The 19,800-nt window shown below is 42.6% G+C and overlaps 1 protein-coding gene across 3 annotated transcripts in view; it reads left to right on the plus strand.

The window, feature by feature from the left end:
* Positions 1-19,800, plus strand: part of LOC117551287 (stromal membrane-associated protein 1-like) — a 165,328-nt gene that overhangs the window by 102,115 nt on the left and 43,413 nt on the right. For all 3 annotated transcript variants that reach the window (XM_034224111.1, XM_034224101.1, XM_034224120.1), the window contains one exon: positions 10,678-10,738. In XM_034224111.1, coding sequence (XP_034080002.1) covers positions 10,678-10,738 — 61 coding nt within the window. The remainder of the gene's footprint in view (positions 1-10,677; positions 10,739-19,800) is intronic.

Genomic DNA, 19,800 nt, shown 5'->3' on the forward strand with positions numbered 1-19,800 from the left:
TCTTCTTCGCTGCTTTTGGTGTATTTTGTGGCAGAAGTACAGTGCCACTTACAGGCCCGGCATATGTACTACAGCGTTTCCAGTGGTCTGGTGTGAACGGATACATTAAATAAGCCGCATGCGTGTGAACGGAAGACTTTTTTGATAACGAATTCGGTCCGTTTGCGCTCCCGTGTAAATGGGGTCTGAGATAGTTATATCCTATCTCACACCTCTATACAGAGTGAGCTGTTTCCGCTGAGCTGGAGGGATTCACAGAGCTCAAAAAAGGGTTATCAGATGAATTGTCAGTCATAGAATTGTGTCAAGTCCCTGCTGACATGTGTATTCAAGACAATCCATAATCCGATCTCCGGTACCGGTGCACTCTCTCTCTCGCTCGCACAAAATGGCTCGTTCCACACACACACAGAGCCGAGCAGGAATGAAACACAGAGACCCAGACGTACTGTAGCATATTATTTTCGAATCAATCATTTTCGAATTAATTTTTTAATAAAAAAAACTTGTTTTTTTTTCATAAGTATTTTTCCTCCTGGTTCCCCCCCCCCCCCCCCCCCCCCCCCCCCCTGTCATGCCTCTGCGCTCCCCAGGGGGGGCGCGCCCCCCACTTTGAGAAACACTGTCCTAAACCAACTGTGTGTTTTCTCTGAATTAGTGAGAGTGTTTGTGTGAACATCAAATCCAGTTTGTAATGTGTGTCCTCTAGAGAAGTCTAGACAAGTTGGGCATCGGGTGTGTTCCCTGAATCAAAGCAGCTGCACTTCTGTGTGTTCTCTAAATCTACCAAGCAAATTCTCACATGAAGCCGGCTGCCACTTAAGCAACAAATAAGATTCACTTCTGAAAACAACCAACAAATGCCCTTTTTAAATTGGTATGTGTGTGTGTGTCTGTCTGTGTGTGTATTTTGATTTGATTAGGTATTCTTTCCCTGAACAGCACCGTCACGCATCAGCCGTCAGACCAAACCGTGACCTTCCTCAAACACTCGAGTGTGTGTTTGTGTCTCTGTGGATGCATACATTCATAGTGTATGTGTGTGTTTTGGGGTTGTTTGCGTAAGATTGCATGCATTACCCAAATTTGTGAGGGTTGTTGCTTTTAAATTTAAGTGGTTTTTACCTCTCAGTGTTTATTTATTTGTGTGTGTGTGTGTGTGTCAGATTATATAACTGCTTGGCAGAGATGCTTGCAGGAGAGATTCTCTCTGTGACAAAACCCTTTGGATTTTGTGTGTGTGTGGGTGTGTGTGTCACATTGTGTGACAGTGGCAGGCCACCAGCTGAGTGACAGATTGTGTCGAATGGTGCAGAACTGCAGCAACCAGGCACACTAAACAGACTCCAACTTACTGCAGTGCCACACACACACACACACACACACACACACACACACACACACACACACACACACACACACACACACACACACACACACACACACACACACACACACACACACACACACACACACACACACACACACACACACACACACACACACACACACACATAGGGACTTTGTCGAGTAGAGCAGGGGACTACAGTATTGTATTGATATGCATTTTCAACACATTTCACTTAATTCACCATCCCTTTCTTTGTATCTCCCTCCTTCCCTTTGTCACACTCTCCTATTTGTCTTCTCTGCTTCCTCTGCTCTTCCTTCCCCCCAAATGCCTCCTGCCCTCCTCACTATGTTTCCTCTCCTGGCAGTTTGACCTCCTTATTTCCCCTTCCTCCCCGGGAAACACCTCTCTCTCTTCCTCTTTCCTTCACTGCACCGGTCTGTCTTCGGCCTCACCTGCTCATCCAGCCATAGTCAGTTTTATTTTCTCTTTCACTCTGATCGTAAGGTCCCATTCAGCCACAAGGAGAGGATCCACTTCCAGCAGCTACTACTTTTACTAATGCACCACAGTACGTATGTACTATAATAAGGAAGGATTGTACTGCTGCAATCTTTAGCCACTCTACTACTGCTGTCAACAACAACAACAACAACAACCAATTATTGCAATCCTATATTCACACATTAATGAACATGAATCTTACATTTTTGTTGAAATCACGATATGGACTATTGCAATATTCAAATTGCAAGAAGGACAATATTTTGTAAAGGTTTTATTAAGTTTGGCACCATTATAGAATACAAGAAAAATATAATACAAATATTTACATAAACATAAAACAAGTTAAAGTAAAAATGTCCAATAACAAAAGATACAAAATACATATATTTATATAAACATATTTTTTTATTTCATTTTTTTATCACCAGTAGCTTAACGTATCAGCATTTGCACTTTGCAACACAGTAACAATAAGAGTTTGTATTACAGTAAGGATTGTATAACTTCCCTAAATCACATAAACAAAATGTTTTAAGTTAACAAAAAAGAGATTAAACTATTTACTGTACATGAACATACGAAGTTTAGGTAGCCATGTCCAATAAAAGAATAGATCAAATAGATATTCAGATCGATATCTTTTTTCTTTCCTTTTATTATCATCATAAATAGAAAACAGACTTATGAATAGAATATAAATAACAATAAAATATGTATTTACTGAGTATTGTATATCATCTATCAGACAGAGTTGTACAGTAGTACTGCTCTCCTCCTCCTCTGCTGCCCTGACAGTCAGCTGTACCCTCTGTACTCATCTGTTTTCTGTCTCTCTCAATCATCTTCAGGTTTGTTTGACCTCATTCCACTCTCCTCTGTTTCCTGTCCTCTGTATTTCTCCTTAACTCTGTCTCCCACTCTCCCTGCTTTCCAATTTGCAGTCATCATCTCACCTTCCACTCTATTTGTTTCCAGTCTCCCTCTGTAAGTGTTGTTTTAGTTTTTAGTTTTATCACCTCACTCTGCCTCTCCTCAGAGGATAAGACGTTTGTTTCATCTGCCTCTCATGCGGGTTAGGGAGGACAGTTGGTTTCTGTGTTGTTTAAGGCTGAGTGTCTTGGTGGAGGATTGTCTTTGTACCAGGTGTTATCCTTTGTGCAGAAATAGTTATTGATGCAGTGCTCCCCAGATTCTGAAATATATTAGTCAAGCTCAATTATACATAGTATGAGAGCTGGCATCTTCTGGTAGTGAAAAAACTGTGTCAGAAAAAAGTATATTAGCACTAACAGATTATAAAATTCATGCTAGTTTGTTGTATAACGGAAGTGATACGTTGTCGTTGTCATAGAAACAATTAAAGAGCATTGGGACGGACGTTCCCCAGTTCCACGCCTTTCTGCCAGAAAAAGGCGCTATGTGTACACGGGCCCTAAATTGCTGGGGAGACAGTTAATTTGAATGGTCTGTACCCTACAAAGGGTACAGCTATCACAATATCAGGTATAGATCACATGACCCCTTTTAACATTGCAATACATCTCATTTAAACTTAGTTACATCCACACTCTCAAACATACCGCAAAACAATCTCTTTAAATGCAGCAAAAACAATACAGTATATTGAATGATCTGTTTATCAGTAAGTCCATCTGTCACGATCAGTCTTTATGGTGTTTTGTCTTGTTTCATGTTTTATGTTGAAAGGTCTTCACTTCCTGTCTTGCCTGTTTCTGTCTGCGTTGTGTCTTGTTTAAATCTGTCTGTGGTTCCCGGTCGTTAGTTTCCCTGGTGTGTCTAATTTACCCGATTGTGTTCACCTGGTGTCCCTGTGTTTTCTCCTCCCTCCTCATCTGTGTCTTGTTTCTGTGATTAGTCTTGTGTGTATTTAAGTTCTGGTTTTTCTGTCTGTCTTTGTCGGTTCGTCTTTTGTCATGACTAGTTCGTCGGTGAGTGTTCTGTTTTGTCTTTGTTGTTCACCTAGCCTTGAAATAAAGGAATTTGCACTTTAATCTGCATTTGGGTCCTACCTGCTTCACACACCGTGACAGTACGAACCGACCACATTATGGACCCAGCAGACTCAGCCCTTTTGATGCGACAGGCGGAAAGTCTTGGATACTCTATGGAGTACATTTTTTATACATGGAAAGGCGCCTCATCTAGACGGGGTAGAGAGGCTGCGTTGAAGGAGGCACGTCAGGAGGTTGCTCGCAAGCCCTGGCTCTGGAGCTTGTTGCCCGAGTGGCTTAGGGTTTTCTCACGTAGCCCTGAGTACCAGGCTTCATGTTCTGACCCTTTCCTGGGGTCTGGTCTGGCGTTTGGAGGTCCACGAAGCCTCCAAAAGACTCCTAAAGGACGAAAGGCCAGGGTTCCAGCGCCAGTTCAGGCTCCAGTGCCGGACCCAGCAGCCATGGTTCCGTGCTCCAGTACCATCCCACATAGCCATGGTACCGTGCTCCAGTACCACCCCACACAGCCATGGTTCCGGCTCCAGTGCCGGCCCCAGCAGCCATGTTTCCGGCTCCAAAACCGGCCCACACAGCCATGATCCAGGCTTCAGCTCCGGACCTTACAGCCATGTTTCCGGCTCCAGAACTGGATCTTACAACCGTGGTCCCTGCACCAGAGCTGGCCCATACAGTCATGGTCCCGACTCCAGCACCTCGTCTCCTGCTGGCTCCCCAGCCGACGCCAGCTCCCCGAGTCTTGTCGGCGTACCGGCCGACTCCAGCACCTCGTCTCCTGTTGGCTCTCCAGCCAACACCAGCTCCCCGAGTCTTGTCGGCGTACCGGCCGACTCCAGCACCTCGTCTCCTGCTGGCTCCCCAGACGACGCCAGCTCCCCGTGTCCTGTCGGCGTGCCGACCGACACAAGTTCCCTCTCAAGTCCCCTCTCAAGTTCCTACCCGAGTCCCCTCTCAAGTTCCTACCCGAGTCCCCTCTCCAGTTCCTACCCGAGTCCGCTCTCCAGTTCCTACCCGAGTCCCCTCTCCAGTTCCTACCCGAGTCCCCTCTCCAGTTCCTACCCGAGTCCCCTCTCCAGTTCCTACCCGAGTCCCCTCTCCAGTTCCTACCCGAGTCCCCTCTCGAGTTCCTACCCGAGTCCCCTCTCGAGTCCCCTCTCGAGTCCCCTCTCGAGTCCCCTCTCCAGTTTCCTCTCCAGTTCCCTCTCAGGTCCCCTCTCGAGTTCTCTTCTCTAGTTCCTCCTTTAGTCCCTCCTTTAGTCCCTCCTCTAGTCTCTCCTCTAGTCCCCTCTCGAGTCCCTTCTCTAGTTCCCCTCTCGAGTCCCCTCTCGAGTTCCCCCTTGGTTCCCCTTTCGAGTCTCCTCTCGAGTCCCCTCTCGAGTCACGTCTCAAGTCCCTACCCAATGTCCTGGTCCGTTGGAGGTTCCGCTGGGGGTTCTGCCAACTCCATGTCCTGTCCCGTTGGAGGCCCCGTCAACTACTCCTCTGCCGGGGGTCCTACCAATCGTATGTCTGTCCCGTTGGAGGTCCCGCCGTCTACTCTCCTGCCGGGGGTCCTGCCAGCTCCTTGTCCTGTCTCGTTGGAGGTCCCGCCAACTACTCTCCTGCCGGGGGTCCTGCCAACCCTTTGTCCTGTGCCGTTGGAGGCCCCGCCGACTACTCTCCTGCCGGGGGTCCTGCCAACCCTTTGTCCTGTCCCGTTGGAGGTCCCGCTGTCTACTCTCCTGCCGGGGTCCTGCCAACCCTTTGTCCTGTGCCGTTGGAGGCCCCGCCGACTACTCTCCTGCCGGGGGTCCTGCCAACCCTTTGTCCTGTGCCATTGGAGGCCCCGCCAACTACTCTCCTGCCGGGGGTCCTACCAACCCCTTGTCCTGTTCCGTTGGAGGCCCCGCCATCCTCTGTCTCGCCGGGGGTCCTGCCAATCCCGTGTCCTGGTCCTCTTCCGTGGGGGATCCTGCCGAGGCCTGTCCCACCAGCTCCGGTTCCTGTCCGGCCGACACCGGGTCCTGCCCGGCCTCCGGCGCTGGCCCGTCAGCGCCTTCCTGCCCGGCCTCCGGAGCTCTCTGGTCTTCGCCCTCGAGCCCGGCCCTCTGTGAGCCGTGGTCTTCGCCCGCGAGCCCGGCCCCCTGACTCTTCCTGCCGCTGCCCTCGCCCTCGAGCCCGGCTCCCTGAGAGCCGCGGTCTTCGCCCTCGATCCCGGCCCCCTGAGAGCCGCGGTCTTCGCCCTCGATCCCGGCCCTCTGAGAGCCGCGGCCCTCGTCCTCGAGCCCGGCCCCCTGACTCTTCCTGCCGCTGCCTTCGCCCTCATGCTCGGCCGCCCGAGTCCCCCACCTTAGACTCTGCCTTGCCCCCGGGCCGTCCGCCCGAATCCCCCTTTTTGAACTCTGCCTTGCCCCCAGGCCGTCCGCCCGAGATCCCTTCCTGGTCCTCTGCTGTGCCTCTGGGCGGTCAGCTCAGTCCCGTCCTACTGATCCCCTCCACCCACCCTGGTGGCCTAGTGATACGTCCCTCCTCCGGACCCCCTCCACCCACCCTGCTTAAGGTTTTGGACTTTTGTGTTTTTTTTTGGGACGTCTGGGATCCGTCTCTCGAGGGGGGGGGGGTACTGTCACGATCTGTCTTTATGGTATCTTGTCTTGTCTTGTTTCATGTTTTATGTTGAAAGGTCTTCACTTCCTGTCTTGCCTGTTTCTGTCTGCGTTGTGTCTTGTTTAAATCTGTCTGTGGTTCCCGGTCGTTAGTTTCCCTGGTGTGTCTAATTTACCCGATTGTGTTCACCTGGTGTCCCTGTGTTTTCTCCTCCCTCCTCACCTGTGTCTTGTTTCTGTGATTAGTCTTGTGTGTATTTAAGTTCTGGTTTTTCTGTCTGTCTTTGTCGGTTCGTCTTTTGTCATGACTAGTTCGTCGGTGAGTGTTCTGTTTTCTCTTTGTTATCACCTAGCCTTGAAATAAAGGAATTTGCACTTTAATCTGCATTTGGGTCCTACCTGCTTCACACACCGTGACACCATCGTGTGTGAATACATTTAACAGTTGCAGCCAGAAAAATAGTACAAAATATATAATCCACATGGTCACTGTTCCAGGTTTTCTCAATAGCCACTGGAATGGGTCCCACTATAGTCATGTCCATATCCTGTTCTTTCCGTGTTAGATCAGTTCAACGAAAGACATCTTCATGCAAACAAATAAATCAAATGTATCTACTCAATATAAAGGCTAAACTGGCCCAAATTTAATATTTAAACAAATGTAAGAGTTGACACTGCATGTTTTGGCTGTTTCGAATGAGGGTTGAAATATGTTCAAAATCATATTTTTTCAGTCAAAGCCAGTTGTCATTAATCATACTTTTTAGTCATAGATTATTGGTTGTGGCAGATTTGTTGCAATTTTTTTGTTCTATTTACACTGTAGCTTGTCTCAAACTTGATATGTTACACTGTGGCACTCACGCATATCTTGTTAGCTTGCAATGATTCTGCAAGATCCCTGCAGTGATGTTGTTGCCTAGTGCCCGTCATTCTCAACAACATGTGGCCTTGTTTATCTTTTTACAAAAATGTTGTTCTCATTTAAGCTTGTTCATTAGTGACCTTGGCATGATGCATGTTATCTGGAAGACATAATGTGAAATGTCTGTGCAGGAATGGCATTTAAATGTAGAGTAAAAACACTGGATTTATAAAGTGATTTTGTACTTTATCAGGCACATAATTCGCCCATTCACCCGGGGGGTTCCATGTGTTTCACATTAAAAGCCTAACAGCATCTTAAACGTCAAAATATCCCCTTTTTTTGCAGGCTTTTATGTGGAAGACTGAGAGAAAGTTTTTTGTTTAATTTGCATTAGTTTTAGTTTAAGATAATGATATTAGAATTAAGCCTCCAAAGACTGGATATGTTGCATTGTTATATCCATGTCTGTCCAAAATGACTTCACCTCATAATTTCATCCAATTACATATTTGTGTGAAATTGTCCTGATTGGAATATGATTTCTTGAGTTACAGTATGGCCAAAAAACGCCCAGAATGAAAAGGGTTGAGTACAGTAGGGTTTGTACTCAATTAGCCATAAATGGAATTTATCATTGATCACCTTGTTGCTAATTAACTGCTGTGGACTTTGTATGGTAAAAGAAGATACAACCATTTTGTCTTGGCTTCAGTAGTCCAATGTGACTGTTGGCTGATGGCTTTGTCTCGTGTGTGTTTGACTCGATCTAGAGTAACAGCGGACATCGACAGGTTTGTTTTCTTTGTGACTTTTATTCAAACTGGCATCACCTTCATTGCCAAAGACTCTATTCACCTCTTGGTAGGTGTGGTGGGGGGTTGTGGTTATCGATTGTTGGCCTCCATTCCAGTTCCACTTCCTCTCCTTTTCAAACGCAACTGACCCTGACACCCAATCACAGTCTGCCGCAAGCCGCCTGTCAGCCGCATCGCTTGATGTCATCCCAGATAACTAATGGAAAACCCAACACGTCTCCAAGCGTCTCAAGAATAATATTGGCAGCATGTCTGTCCAAATCTTTCTTAACATACAACGGGGAATTTAAGCTTGTTGCGCTGAGTGACATTTGGGATTTTTTTTATTGTTTCTTCTCTGTATGAAAGCAGCTGTGTGGGTTGTAGTATTGCAAGATCTCAATGGTGTTACACTGTGCATGGTCTAAAAGGTTTGTAATCAAAGGAGTGGCATACCAAGGAATGTATTTCGGGCCGCTCTCTCTCAGCACGACGATTAACAGAAGTGTGAGCTTTTCTGAGGAGAATTCCTTATTGTGGTTCGACCAATATGAGTCTGGTTGATAATGACACATATATGTTTTTGTTGAGAATTGGTCATTAAAGGAGCACTTTTATGCTCATTTTCAGGTACATAATTGTATTTTGTGCCTTACATTGACATGTCTCCATGCTTTAATGTTCAAAAAGTTCTTTATTTTTCTCATACTGCCTATGCTGCAGCACCTCTTTTCACCCTCTGTCTGAAACCAGAGCCCAGTCTGCTCTGATTGGTTAGCTGACCCGCTCTGTTGTGATTAGTCAAACGCTTAAAGATGTACCGCCCCTTAACCAGTCATGTACAATGTGTTACTGTGATATGGAAGTAAACAAATGAGTGCAAAGGAGGCGTTTCAGTCAGGAGGGAGTGTGTGGGAGAGAAACGTTAGTCTTTGCAGACCATTTACATGCACTAAAACATATACAACACACTATAGGAAAGGGAAGACCCCCCAAAAGCATTAAAGAGCTCTTTAATATTTAATGCTACAGCTTTTCTATGGATACACACATATTTTATTTGAAGATGGTTTCACTTTGAATCTTATAAGAAGCGTAAGGTTTAAGGTTAAGGATGAATATATATGCATAGAATATCTCTATAAATATTAAAGATGTAGCTTGGTCAGAAAACTTTCTTTTTGTAGTTGGTTGGTTTTAATAAACACAATATCTCATAAAATCAGTTATTTAATGCAAAGCCCTAACCAAGTTTTTGCTGCTGTACATAAACGACCTTCCTGCTGCGACTCGTGCTGCAGTCCCATCAACATCAATAGGCAACCAATGCATTCTTGATTAGGCGTGGACACGGTAATTGTTTTCATTGCCTTGGATTGGAACGACATTGAATTTAATGTGGTCCATCGATCTTTTGTTGCGGGGAAATTGGGTTTGTTACCAGCGTTGTACATCTCTCACGGCCCACGTATTAACCTTTTGTACCCTCGTTTCTCTCACCAAATGTTTCTCTCCAGACTTGTCTCTCTTTATCTTGCCCCATCCTCTCTTCGTTCTCCTGTCTCATTCTCCCACTCTTTGACTTCTTCATTTATATATCTTCCCTTCTGTTTTTCACTCCCTCCTTTTTCTTCCATTTTTCTCCCCTTCATTTTTCTCCAATCATTTTCTTTCAATTTAATAACTCCTATTGCTCACTAAATCCATACTTGCCCAGGCGGTATATTACTAATAAATAACTGATAGTTGTAATCACCAAACACTTTTTATTTTTGTAGCTTTGAAGAAGGGAATTAATCAATATTGTTGATGTTCTGATTTTGTTGTCTGTCAGCTAATTGATTTACTTAAAGAAAGCATTTAAAATGGTCAATCTTTCTGACTACTTACTAATACTCTTTCTAGTCTCTTTCATCGCCAAAAGCTCCAGGTTCTTTGTACAGGGACATTTCTGTCAAGTTTTTAAATGAGCATATGACAATAGATGTTTGAATTTCATACGAAAATGTGAAGTTTCGAGCCACTGTCATTGTGATAACACAAATGACACTATGGCGCCACCACATCTAAGTAATAATTGGTAACACTGCTTGATACTACCCTGAGGAGGTAGAGACCAAAACACAGCCTAAAGGGTTAAGTTGTAAAGAGTGTCAATAGTGGACTTACATTAATACTGTAGGTCGGACAGGAGTATTACTCCAAATTAATACTTCGTTGGGCGACTTTTTGATGACTTGTTCACCATATCAATATACCGCGTTATAGACTGTGTTCAAACAAGGTCCCTTTAAAAAATAAAAAATAAACTGCAGAATTAAAGTATCATTGTTGAGATTATGATGGTTTTGACTTTTTGGTTTGCTTGGTTTTCTCTTCTTGTGCACTGATTTTCTTAAGCTGAACAGCCGAGAGTGATTTCTCACACTGACGGGCTCCTCAGCTGCTCAACATATCAGTCGGTGGGGGTACTGGACACCCTTAAACTAAAGCGACATTGACCGGGATCCTACTGTTAGATTTGTGTGTCAGGTTCTTGAGACATATGACCATTTATTTTGAACTTTGTCTTTCTCTTTCCCTTTGTCTTTCCCTGCAGTCAGAGAACCGAGCCAGTCCAAAGGACAGCGCAGAGCCAGCTGTGGACCTGCTGGGCCTGGGTAAGACATTACCAACCTTCTACCAATGCAAAATATACAGAAACACCCTCGGACAATATAATGACTTGTAAAACTGTATTCACACAACTGCCTCACATGCCAGTTTTTTTTTATAAAACAATATGTGCTGGGTGATGTAATAACATTTGTAGTTTGATATTGTAACAATTGAAATTAAAAGGGAAAGGATCAATGTTGTCAGGCTTTATTTTAGTCATGTACAGAGATCTTTTGATGCACTTCAGTTACTTATTATTAGGGGTGCACCGAATGGGAAATTCTTGGCTGAAACCGATACCGAAAATAGGAAACAGTTGGCCGAAAACCGAATGCCGAAAGGCCGAAAATGATTAATATAAATATATATATATAATGTATACATTTTTTACCAATGTTGTTCAGCTACCTGATTATGGAAATAGACATGATTATGGCAACACTTAACTTACATAATAATCACTATTATGGGTCCATAAAACATTTATTCAGCACTTTTGAATGCATACAGTACATTTATATATGTCATGTATTATTGCTAAAAAACATTATATCGCAGTCTTAGTGTCGCCAACTCGTTTCTAATATGCAAAGACAACAAATGCGTCTATGATGTATTTTCGATCAGACGAGATCTCTCTCCCCCGTCTGTGTGCGAGGGGGCGGGGCAGTTTACACACACGCAGCTGCTACATGCAGCGGAGCACACTGCGGAGATGGCGGAGAGAACGCGCTCCGAGGTGTGGTTAAACTTGACCCGTCTCGATGTGGAGAATACTTGTTACCATAAGTGCAATAAGAGTTTAGCATGTAAGCACGAGCAATTTGTCTAAACATTTAGCAAAAGTGCACCGCATGCAGACGGAGGAATGTACCGGGTTCGACCGTCTTTCTAGCAGCTCTGTAGCCCCATCCACGAATAACGTTTCCACGTCAGGTGTTATGTATGCTAGCAGCAACACACGGAGTTAACTACATTATACAAACATGGGTTAATGATTAGAGGTAACTGAGTTATTTAGTTTGTTAAAATGTTAAGATTATTTAATACGATTTGTTAAAGGCTCAGGGCAATCTCGATGACAAAGGTCAATGTCCCCCCCCCCCTGTGAGCCAGCCGTGAGCATGGTCGCCGTGTCTTTATTACGTCATCACAACAACACGTTAGGTTACCAACGTAAGCCTGTTCTGACATTCGGTGATATTTTTTCGGCCGAAAGCCGAAAGGGCCTTTTTAACCATTTTCGGCCGATAATTTTCGGTGGCCGAATATTCGGTGCATCCCTACTTATTATACTATCTGGCAGCTAATACATCAATGGTGGCTTCAGGCCGACATGTCTGACACAACTGTGAGAAGAATACTGTTGGATCCACTAAATAGTCTATTAATGTCCTTCACTATTTAATTAGAATTTATGAGAATTCCAAATAAGAAAAGAAAAACAAATTCTCCTTTTATATCTGAAACACAGATGATGGTGTTTCACAACCCGTCATACTCACTCGAGGATAAAATAAATGTTGCCTTTTTTGAAAAACCAATGCAATGATCAATTTCTGAATCTGGGAACATTTCAATAGTTTAAAGATAAAAAGTAACATTTTAGAGGATCATTGTAGAAAATATGTTGTCAGCTTGGCTTAATTGGAATGGCTTGATAAGCAATTGCCATCTCAAAAGCGTACTGAGTAAAACCACGCTATAGCACTAGCAAGGTGGTTGGAAGGAGGGAATTTATTATGCTCAATCGCTTTTTGTGGCGTTAGATCTTAAATCTACAGAAAATAAGGAAAAATAAGTAAGAGGGTATTCGTTTTCTGGTGTCTAGACTGAACTTTTAAAGTAGAGAAGACCATGGTTTGTTTTAAGCATACTCCATACAAACTATGCCTTTTAAAATATGCACCATCTGGCTAATGTTAATTTGTAATGACATTCATCATTGGCATCATATTCTTGTAGCTCTCCAATTCTTACACTGCATGTTTCTACTGAACTCGACTCGCCATTGTTGGTCTTCTATTAGCAAAAGTTGTGTCCTGTACCTAGAATTATTTTGGTACCACCTCAGTCTCTAGAGTCAGATCCAGACGAGCTGATACTTAAAGGTGAAGTTATTCTACTGCAGACCACTGACTGGTCAAAAAGAATTGCCACCAGTGTGACACGAATAGCCTTAAAAAATCAGCCATTTCTTCTGGCACACCATGGGGATCAGTTGAGAATCCCGCCTACCCTAAAGGAGAACGATCTACAGTGGTTAGTTTAGTCGAGTTCAGCCAAACCCAGCAGTGGAAAGTTTGGTGATATTGAACAATCATGCTATTACTAAAAACACCTTAAACTGAAAAGGACATTGCGTGCTGGTGTTGGTTAACCTTAGTGGATTAGGGTTAGGGTTACAGAGAAAACACAGCAAGTCATGGTTGGCTCAGGGTTGTAACCATCAATGTGTAGTGGCACCTTATCTCCCAATACAGGTCTATACTTTATCTATTGTTTTATTTAGACTATGCTGAGTTCAAGCTGCACTGACAGTAGAAAAAGAGCCATTGGATGCAACATTGATAAAACATTCCCAAGTGTGAACGCCCTGCTATAAATAACTATGCTACATACCTTCCAGCCACGTCGAGTGGATGAGATTTCACACATAATCAATAAGTCAAACACGTGGCAGTACGCCTTCAGCACTCACACTTCCCCCCGTCTCTCCATCCATCTCTTCTCCGGTTACATTACTCTGCTGCTATGAAAGAACTGCTTTAGTTTCTGTATCAACAATTTTTGTTCATTTAAATTCAATTTAGCAGGCTCTGCTCAAACGAAAGTGTAAACAATATTGCGAGACCAATTATCTTTCCATCCATGCTCTGTCTGCTTGGTATGCCAAACAATATTAGCTTTTTTCAAATATTATTAGTAATGCTTTTTGTTTTTATACATAAGAAAAACACTTCACACATGTTTTTTTTTCAGGTGTTGTTGGATAGCTTTGGAGTCCCGCTATGATAAATGCTTTCTCAAAATAGCTCTCTTCAGGAGCCACTGAATCAATTTCAGAAACGTTTGTAGATGGAGCTGGCTGTTCTTCCTGTCTTCACCTTTACCGTGGTCTTTCCCTGCAGTAATGGTCCTGATGAGCTGAATTAACACTCGTGTTCAGACAGAATAATCAGGATTCTTCCTCAATGTTGTCTAATCTAATCAACTGTCCTTGTGTTGTACCTGTCTTAACCTCTAGTCACATGTGTCTCTCAGTATTGTTAATTGGGAGAAGGACTACTTATATTAAAGGGACCCAGGATGGGGCATTTTGTTTTTTCTGCTTGTTTCCATTCAATAAATGTTTTGTCCGAACCTTTGAAATATGCATGATCAGACGTAACGATTTTTTGCCAAAGAAGCCAGAGGCGGCTTCTGTACTCCAGACAGAGACAAATATGGCAGAAGAAAAAGTTAGCTGCATCATTAACAAATCTGGTTATCTAAAATAAAGAATTACCATTTTAGCCTCAAGTCAACGTTTTTTTTTCAACATGTTTTGGTTAAATGCCTGAAATAAGATCTGTGGTTCACACTAACAACTCTTTGGAGTCAGGCTCACCTGAGCTCTCTGGACATGTAATGGTTTCCCTTCACTGCGTTGTCCCAGAGAAGCAATATTCTGCAGGTTCTGAAAGTTCCCCGTGTTCATAGAACTTCGTGACTTCATCACCCACTCTCGGCCAAGCTTTATTTCAATTTTTGTTCTACAACATAAAATATGTTAGTAACCCAACCCCACTCGTAAATGCCCGAAGCTTCTACCATATGTGTCTTAAAAACAATGGTTGCTTACAAGGGGCAAAATGAGACTACTTAATGTCATCATGCAGAACACGAGTCCCCCTTTAGCTTAGCGGTGGTGACAAGAAGTCAGGTGACTGTGATGTTTATGGCCTGACATCAGCTTTTTACTTCTGCCGATTCCATTTACGCTTCAAAAAACCTTAAACAAACATGAAGTGCACAAATATGTCATGTTATGTAATGTCATATAATGTAATGAGAGACTGGGCTTTTTGGGCCACTGGTGGTCTCCATGGCAGTTCCTCCTGTCTCTGTTACCAAACGTGTTGTTACCAAAGCAAATGTTGAATATTTGTGTCTGTTGTTTTGTATTTGTTGTGCATTTTGATTAAATCATTCTTCAACTCTGAGAAGTATGGCAGCAGCAACATCACTATAGAAACTATTAAAAAATGTTCTACCATTTCAATGATTGAGAGATCATTCTCACATTTATTAAAACATATATTCACATGCAGTTAATAAGGTCAAGATGTATCCCTTGTGCAGTGGCCTTAATGGGACAGCCTCCCACTGCTAAATGGATGTGTGTGTAGGCAAAAGGGGGTGGGGGTGATTATAAAACACCCCCTATCCTGGACTGTAAGGGTTTCCATGGTGAAGTTGAGAGTGCTCTAAGGAAACAGCTATATACCCGTAATAAAGGACGTGGGCTCATTGCCCAAAATGGTAGTGATGATAATGATGGGCTCTTTTCTCCCTGTGGCTCATTTCCATGGCAATGGGTGAATGAGTTTTTGTTGAAGAGGGGGGCGTTGAGAATAGAAGGGTATTCAATGCACATGGAACCCTTTTTTTCTCCTTCTCTTTGAAGGAGACTTTGACTTACACCTGTCATTCTTGTTAACCTCTAATATGCATGATCATACCAGGCTTTGATCTTCTAGCAGCAATTTACAAATGCATTTTCAAAGTAAAAGCCAAGGTCATAAAGGACATTAAGGTCAAGTTAACTCATTTATTTAAACTGGCCAATTTCAGAAATGTGCCTCAGGATTTGATGGCTAGAGAGCGGGATGAAGAAGCTCCTTTCCAATTAATTCTTTGAAAACTGGTTCTAATAAGTGTAGAAGTAAGATGAAAATGTAATGGTTTTAAAAAGGATGTCAAATTGTCTTCCCAGCCTTCTAGCAGTAAATGCCTTTCCTTTTACTATGCTGTCCCACTTATGGTGCTCAGTCTTGTTCACACTTTAAAAGGGCTAAATTATGGATGTTTCATCGCTGTGGTTATATAAATGACCTCTGCTACTCGCTGGCTCTTAGCCACACACACAATTCACTCTTTCTTCCCTTTCACACACTCTCTCTCCTCCCCCCTTCTGCCTCTCCGTCACACTCCTTTTCTCTCTCTGTGTGGTGACTGTACATGATGTAGTGGGGGTGTCCTCTCATGCACCATGGTGAGGGGTCTCTCTCTGGCACTCCCAACCTCCATCCATACAGGGAGGCATTGTCAGGAAATGTTGGCTTCTCTCGTGTCAATTGTTTTATGTGCAGGGTAGTATGATAAACTTCCACACGTTGTTAGCAATGAGACTAAACCAGTGGTTCCCAAACTTTTTCAGTCGGGACCCCCTTGGGTATTGGAAATATTTTCGGGACCCCCCAACCCGGTTCCCATCTATATTGGTAGGAATAATTGTATATTGTTGTAAAAACATTACATTTTCTCTGCTAATAATAAGAAGATACAAAGATCCAACTATCATTTTATATTTTTATTATTGATTACACATGAACAAAAGTGCTTGTATAGATACTGTGAATTAATTTGGCCTAATTAAAACTGGTTGGCCATCTTCCCTGAGTAGTAGATTTTTTAATTCAAATTTCTTTAAGGAAAATATATGAATTAACTACTATTTCTACTGCAGGTTGCAAACGATCACATCACTTTACCATTCCTATTCCACACATAGCTTATCAATGACTTGTGTGTGCTTGCTTTCCCTCACAGATCTTCTCAAAGCGGGGCTGTTGTTTTGAGACTGCCCCTCAGTTCATTCTCAATGTTCAGCTTTGATCTGTATTTTGTTTTGATGGCAGCAACAGCAGAAAAAGCCTATCTCACACAAGTAGGATGTTGCAAAAGGCAGCATTATGCCCACAGCTCTCTGACCAATGAGATATTTTCGAGCAGTGTTTGTTTACAATTGAATAATAATAATAACAATGCATTTGATTTATATAAGTGAACTTTAGAAACAACGTCATCTCAAGGTGCTTCACAAAGCTAAAAGGAGAAAATAATAAAATAAAAAAATCTTCCCGCGACCCCCCCTGCAGTACCTCCGCGACCCACCAGGTATCACTGGACTAAACTATACAGTTATTTTTAGGAATATGTTCAGTTTAAAATAAGTATGTTGTCATAATGAACGAATTCCTGTTTCCTGGTAGTGTTTGTTTGACCCACCCATCCACTGTGACATCCTCTTACAGAAGTGCAGAAATTAGTCCTTAACCCGGAAATGAGTTAGCATTTTAGCTCTCCCTGGTTTCACTGTCTCAAAGTCAATGTTTGGAATGAGTATTTGGTTAGATTCCCAAAAAAAGGTCTGTAGTTTGTACTAGCTCATGAGATTTTCCCGTTTGTTCTACGACATAGAATACCTCAGTAAATGGGGATTTTGGTGGTCTAATGGAGGGGTTCCCAACCCCCGGTCCGCGGACGGGTACCGGGCCGCGGAGGTGTTACTGCCGGGCCGCGAAATAGCTGTGAGTTTATCGTAATATTTGCAGAATTATAAATATATAAAAATATTTTATCAAAAAAAATTGTATTTATTTTCGTATCTATACCATATCATATTATTTCATCTGAAACATATCAAATAAATCAAAATTGGTTAGCATAAAGTCTCTCGTGCGCAGAGAAAGTTAAATGGCAGTGCATACATTGTTTGAGATATATTTCATTTTAAGGACATTGCGGCCAGGGGTGTAGAGTTATTTTTTTATTTGTAAAACTTCCTTCACTTCATGAAATGGCTGCAGCATCAGGAGGCAGCCTCTGAGAAGTGCAGCACCAGCGTGACACACCGCCTTCACTGTGTTCTCCACTGCAGGCTGCTACGTTTCAACCACACACACCTCTACACACACACACACACACATCGAGCGGCCCGATTATTCCCCCTATTACTCATTGTATGAAGGAAATGTCCGGTCACAAAGGCGCATGATGTGTGTATATGTGCTCTACTCAGCTCCGCTGTGTGTGTGTATGTTCGGTGTGTTTGTGTGTGTCCAACAACGGCATTTGTTTTCAAATGACCATGAACAGTAATTTACACACATCTGGCCAACTCCATAGGTATGTGGGAGTTCCCAAAATAAGTTAGTTTAATCTTAATCTCGATGTAGTGCTAAATGCTGTCGGAGTGCACCGGAACGAACGCCCCGGTATGACGTTATTATGGCTGGCAAACAGGGGTCTCACTGACATTTCAGTTATATCAATATGTGTACAGTGGTCCTAATTTGTTTTAATTGTATCCTGGTTTTAAACTTTGTTAATATGTTTTGGATGCATATTGTTCTATTCTTTGTTCAGGCTGTTACATATAATTAGCCACTGTTGCCACCTATATTATATTATATTAATATTTGTAAAGCGGCCCTAATTTTTAGTTTTCATTGTATCCTGGTTTTAAACGTTGTTAATATGTTTTGGATGCATATTGGTATTTCTTCAGGCTGTTAAATACAATTAGCCTCTGTTGCCATCTGGTGAGTAAATATTAAAATCAGTTAAAATTGACAACCGGTCCGCAAATTTATTTTAATGTATCTGCCGGTCCTTGGTACAATAAAGGTTGGGAACCCCTGGTCTAATGGATAGTGAGGTGGGCTGAAGATCGGAAGGTTGTGAGTTCAAATCCAGCCAGGAACACCACCACTAGTGTGCCCTTGAGTAAGGCACTTAGCCCTTAGTTACTCCAGGGAGAATGTCCCTGTAATCGGTATTTTTAAGTCGCTTTGGATAAAAGCGTCAGCTAAATGAAATGTAATGTAAAGTAAATAACCCCAACTCCTGAAGCTGAAATGTGTGTGAGAGAAATGATTGTACGAAATGTCGCCACACTGGACAAGAGTCTGCCTTTAGCTCAGCTGTGTTGACATGAAGTCATACAATTATCAATTTGCCGTTTATTGCACGTTAGCTTTTTACTTCAGGTGATTGCATTTATGCTTCAACTAAAATAAAGGTAGTGTTAATATGTGGAGATGATCCTGCTGGACAAAAAGTGTAAGACTCATTAATGTGTGTTTGCCACACATTTGTTTTCTTAAATATTCTAAAATCCATTGGAAAGAAATCCCGCTGGCTTTTAGACTTCAGGGTTGGCCTACAGAAAGACATCATCACTGCACCACTCTATAACTACTGCCACCAGGGGCAGCACTGCACGTACATAACTGATGCTACAGGGTCAGGTGGAGGGTCATAGTTTGATACATAGGGTGACTGACCATGCTGCCGCTTTTAACAAGGTAACAGGATTTAACAAGATGCTGTACTAAATGATGCTATAGTTTAAACTGCATACTAAGATCAGCTCTACCTTTATTTAACCTATGTGTTTGAAAAAAGACAACACACCCAGCAGTAAGGACACTAGTCTTTGTCTTCTAAGGTAACAATAAGGCTCTTACATTGCTGATAAGTAGCTGACTGCAGATAGCTTTGTCTCTCTTCTTCCAGCCGTCACTCTAAGCTAGGTTTTCAGAGGGATTTTGATTGGTCTTCTCATCTTTGAAAAGGAAAATAAAAGCTACAAACTTTTTATTGACTTTTAAAAGTGATGTATATTCAGGTCTTCTAATACAAAAGATAGTTAATATGGCAATCAGTTAAATCAACAAATTCCTATAATATAATATTTAATTGTAAAATGACTATGGTATCAGAACTTCAGGTACATTTGACATGACATTATATCACTGGTCATATTGTCTATGGTCCATGGTCACTTGAGACATTTAACACAATTGCTTTCTCTATAGCAGGAATTTTGGCATGTAAGAATGGCAAAATGGAAAGTTGTTAATAATGATATTAATCATACCTTTATTACATTTGTTTGGTTTGAGTAAACAATGGAAGTGAGCCAGCAGAGACAATAGACCTACACATTTAAAAAAAAATATGGAACAGATACAAATAATGGTGGTAGCTGCATTACATTTTATGCACCAGGAAT

The sequence above is a fragment of the Gymnodraco acuticeps genome, unplaced genomic scaffold (genome assembly GCF_902827175.1).
Source record: "Gymnodraco acuticeps unplaced genomic scaffold, fGymAcu1.1, whole genome shotgun sequence".
Lineage (NCBI taxonomy): Eukaryota > Metazoa > Chordata > Actinopteri > Perciformes > Bathydraconidae > Gymnodraco > Gymnodraco acuticeps.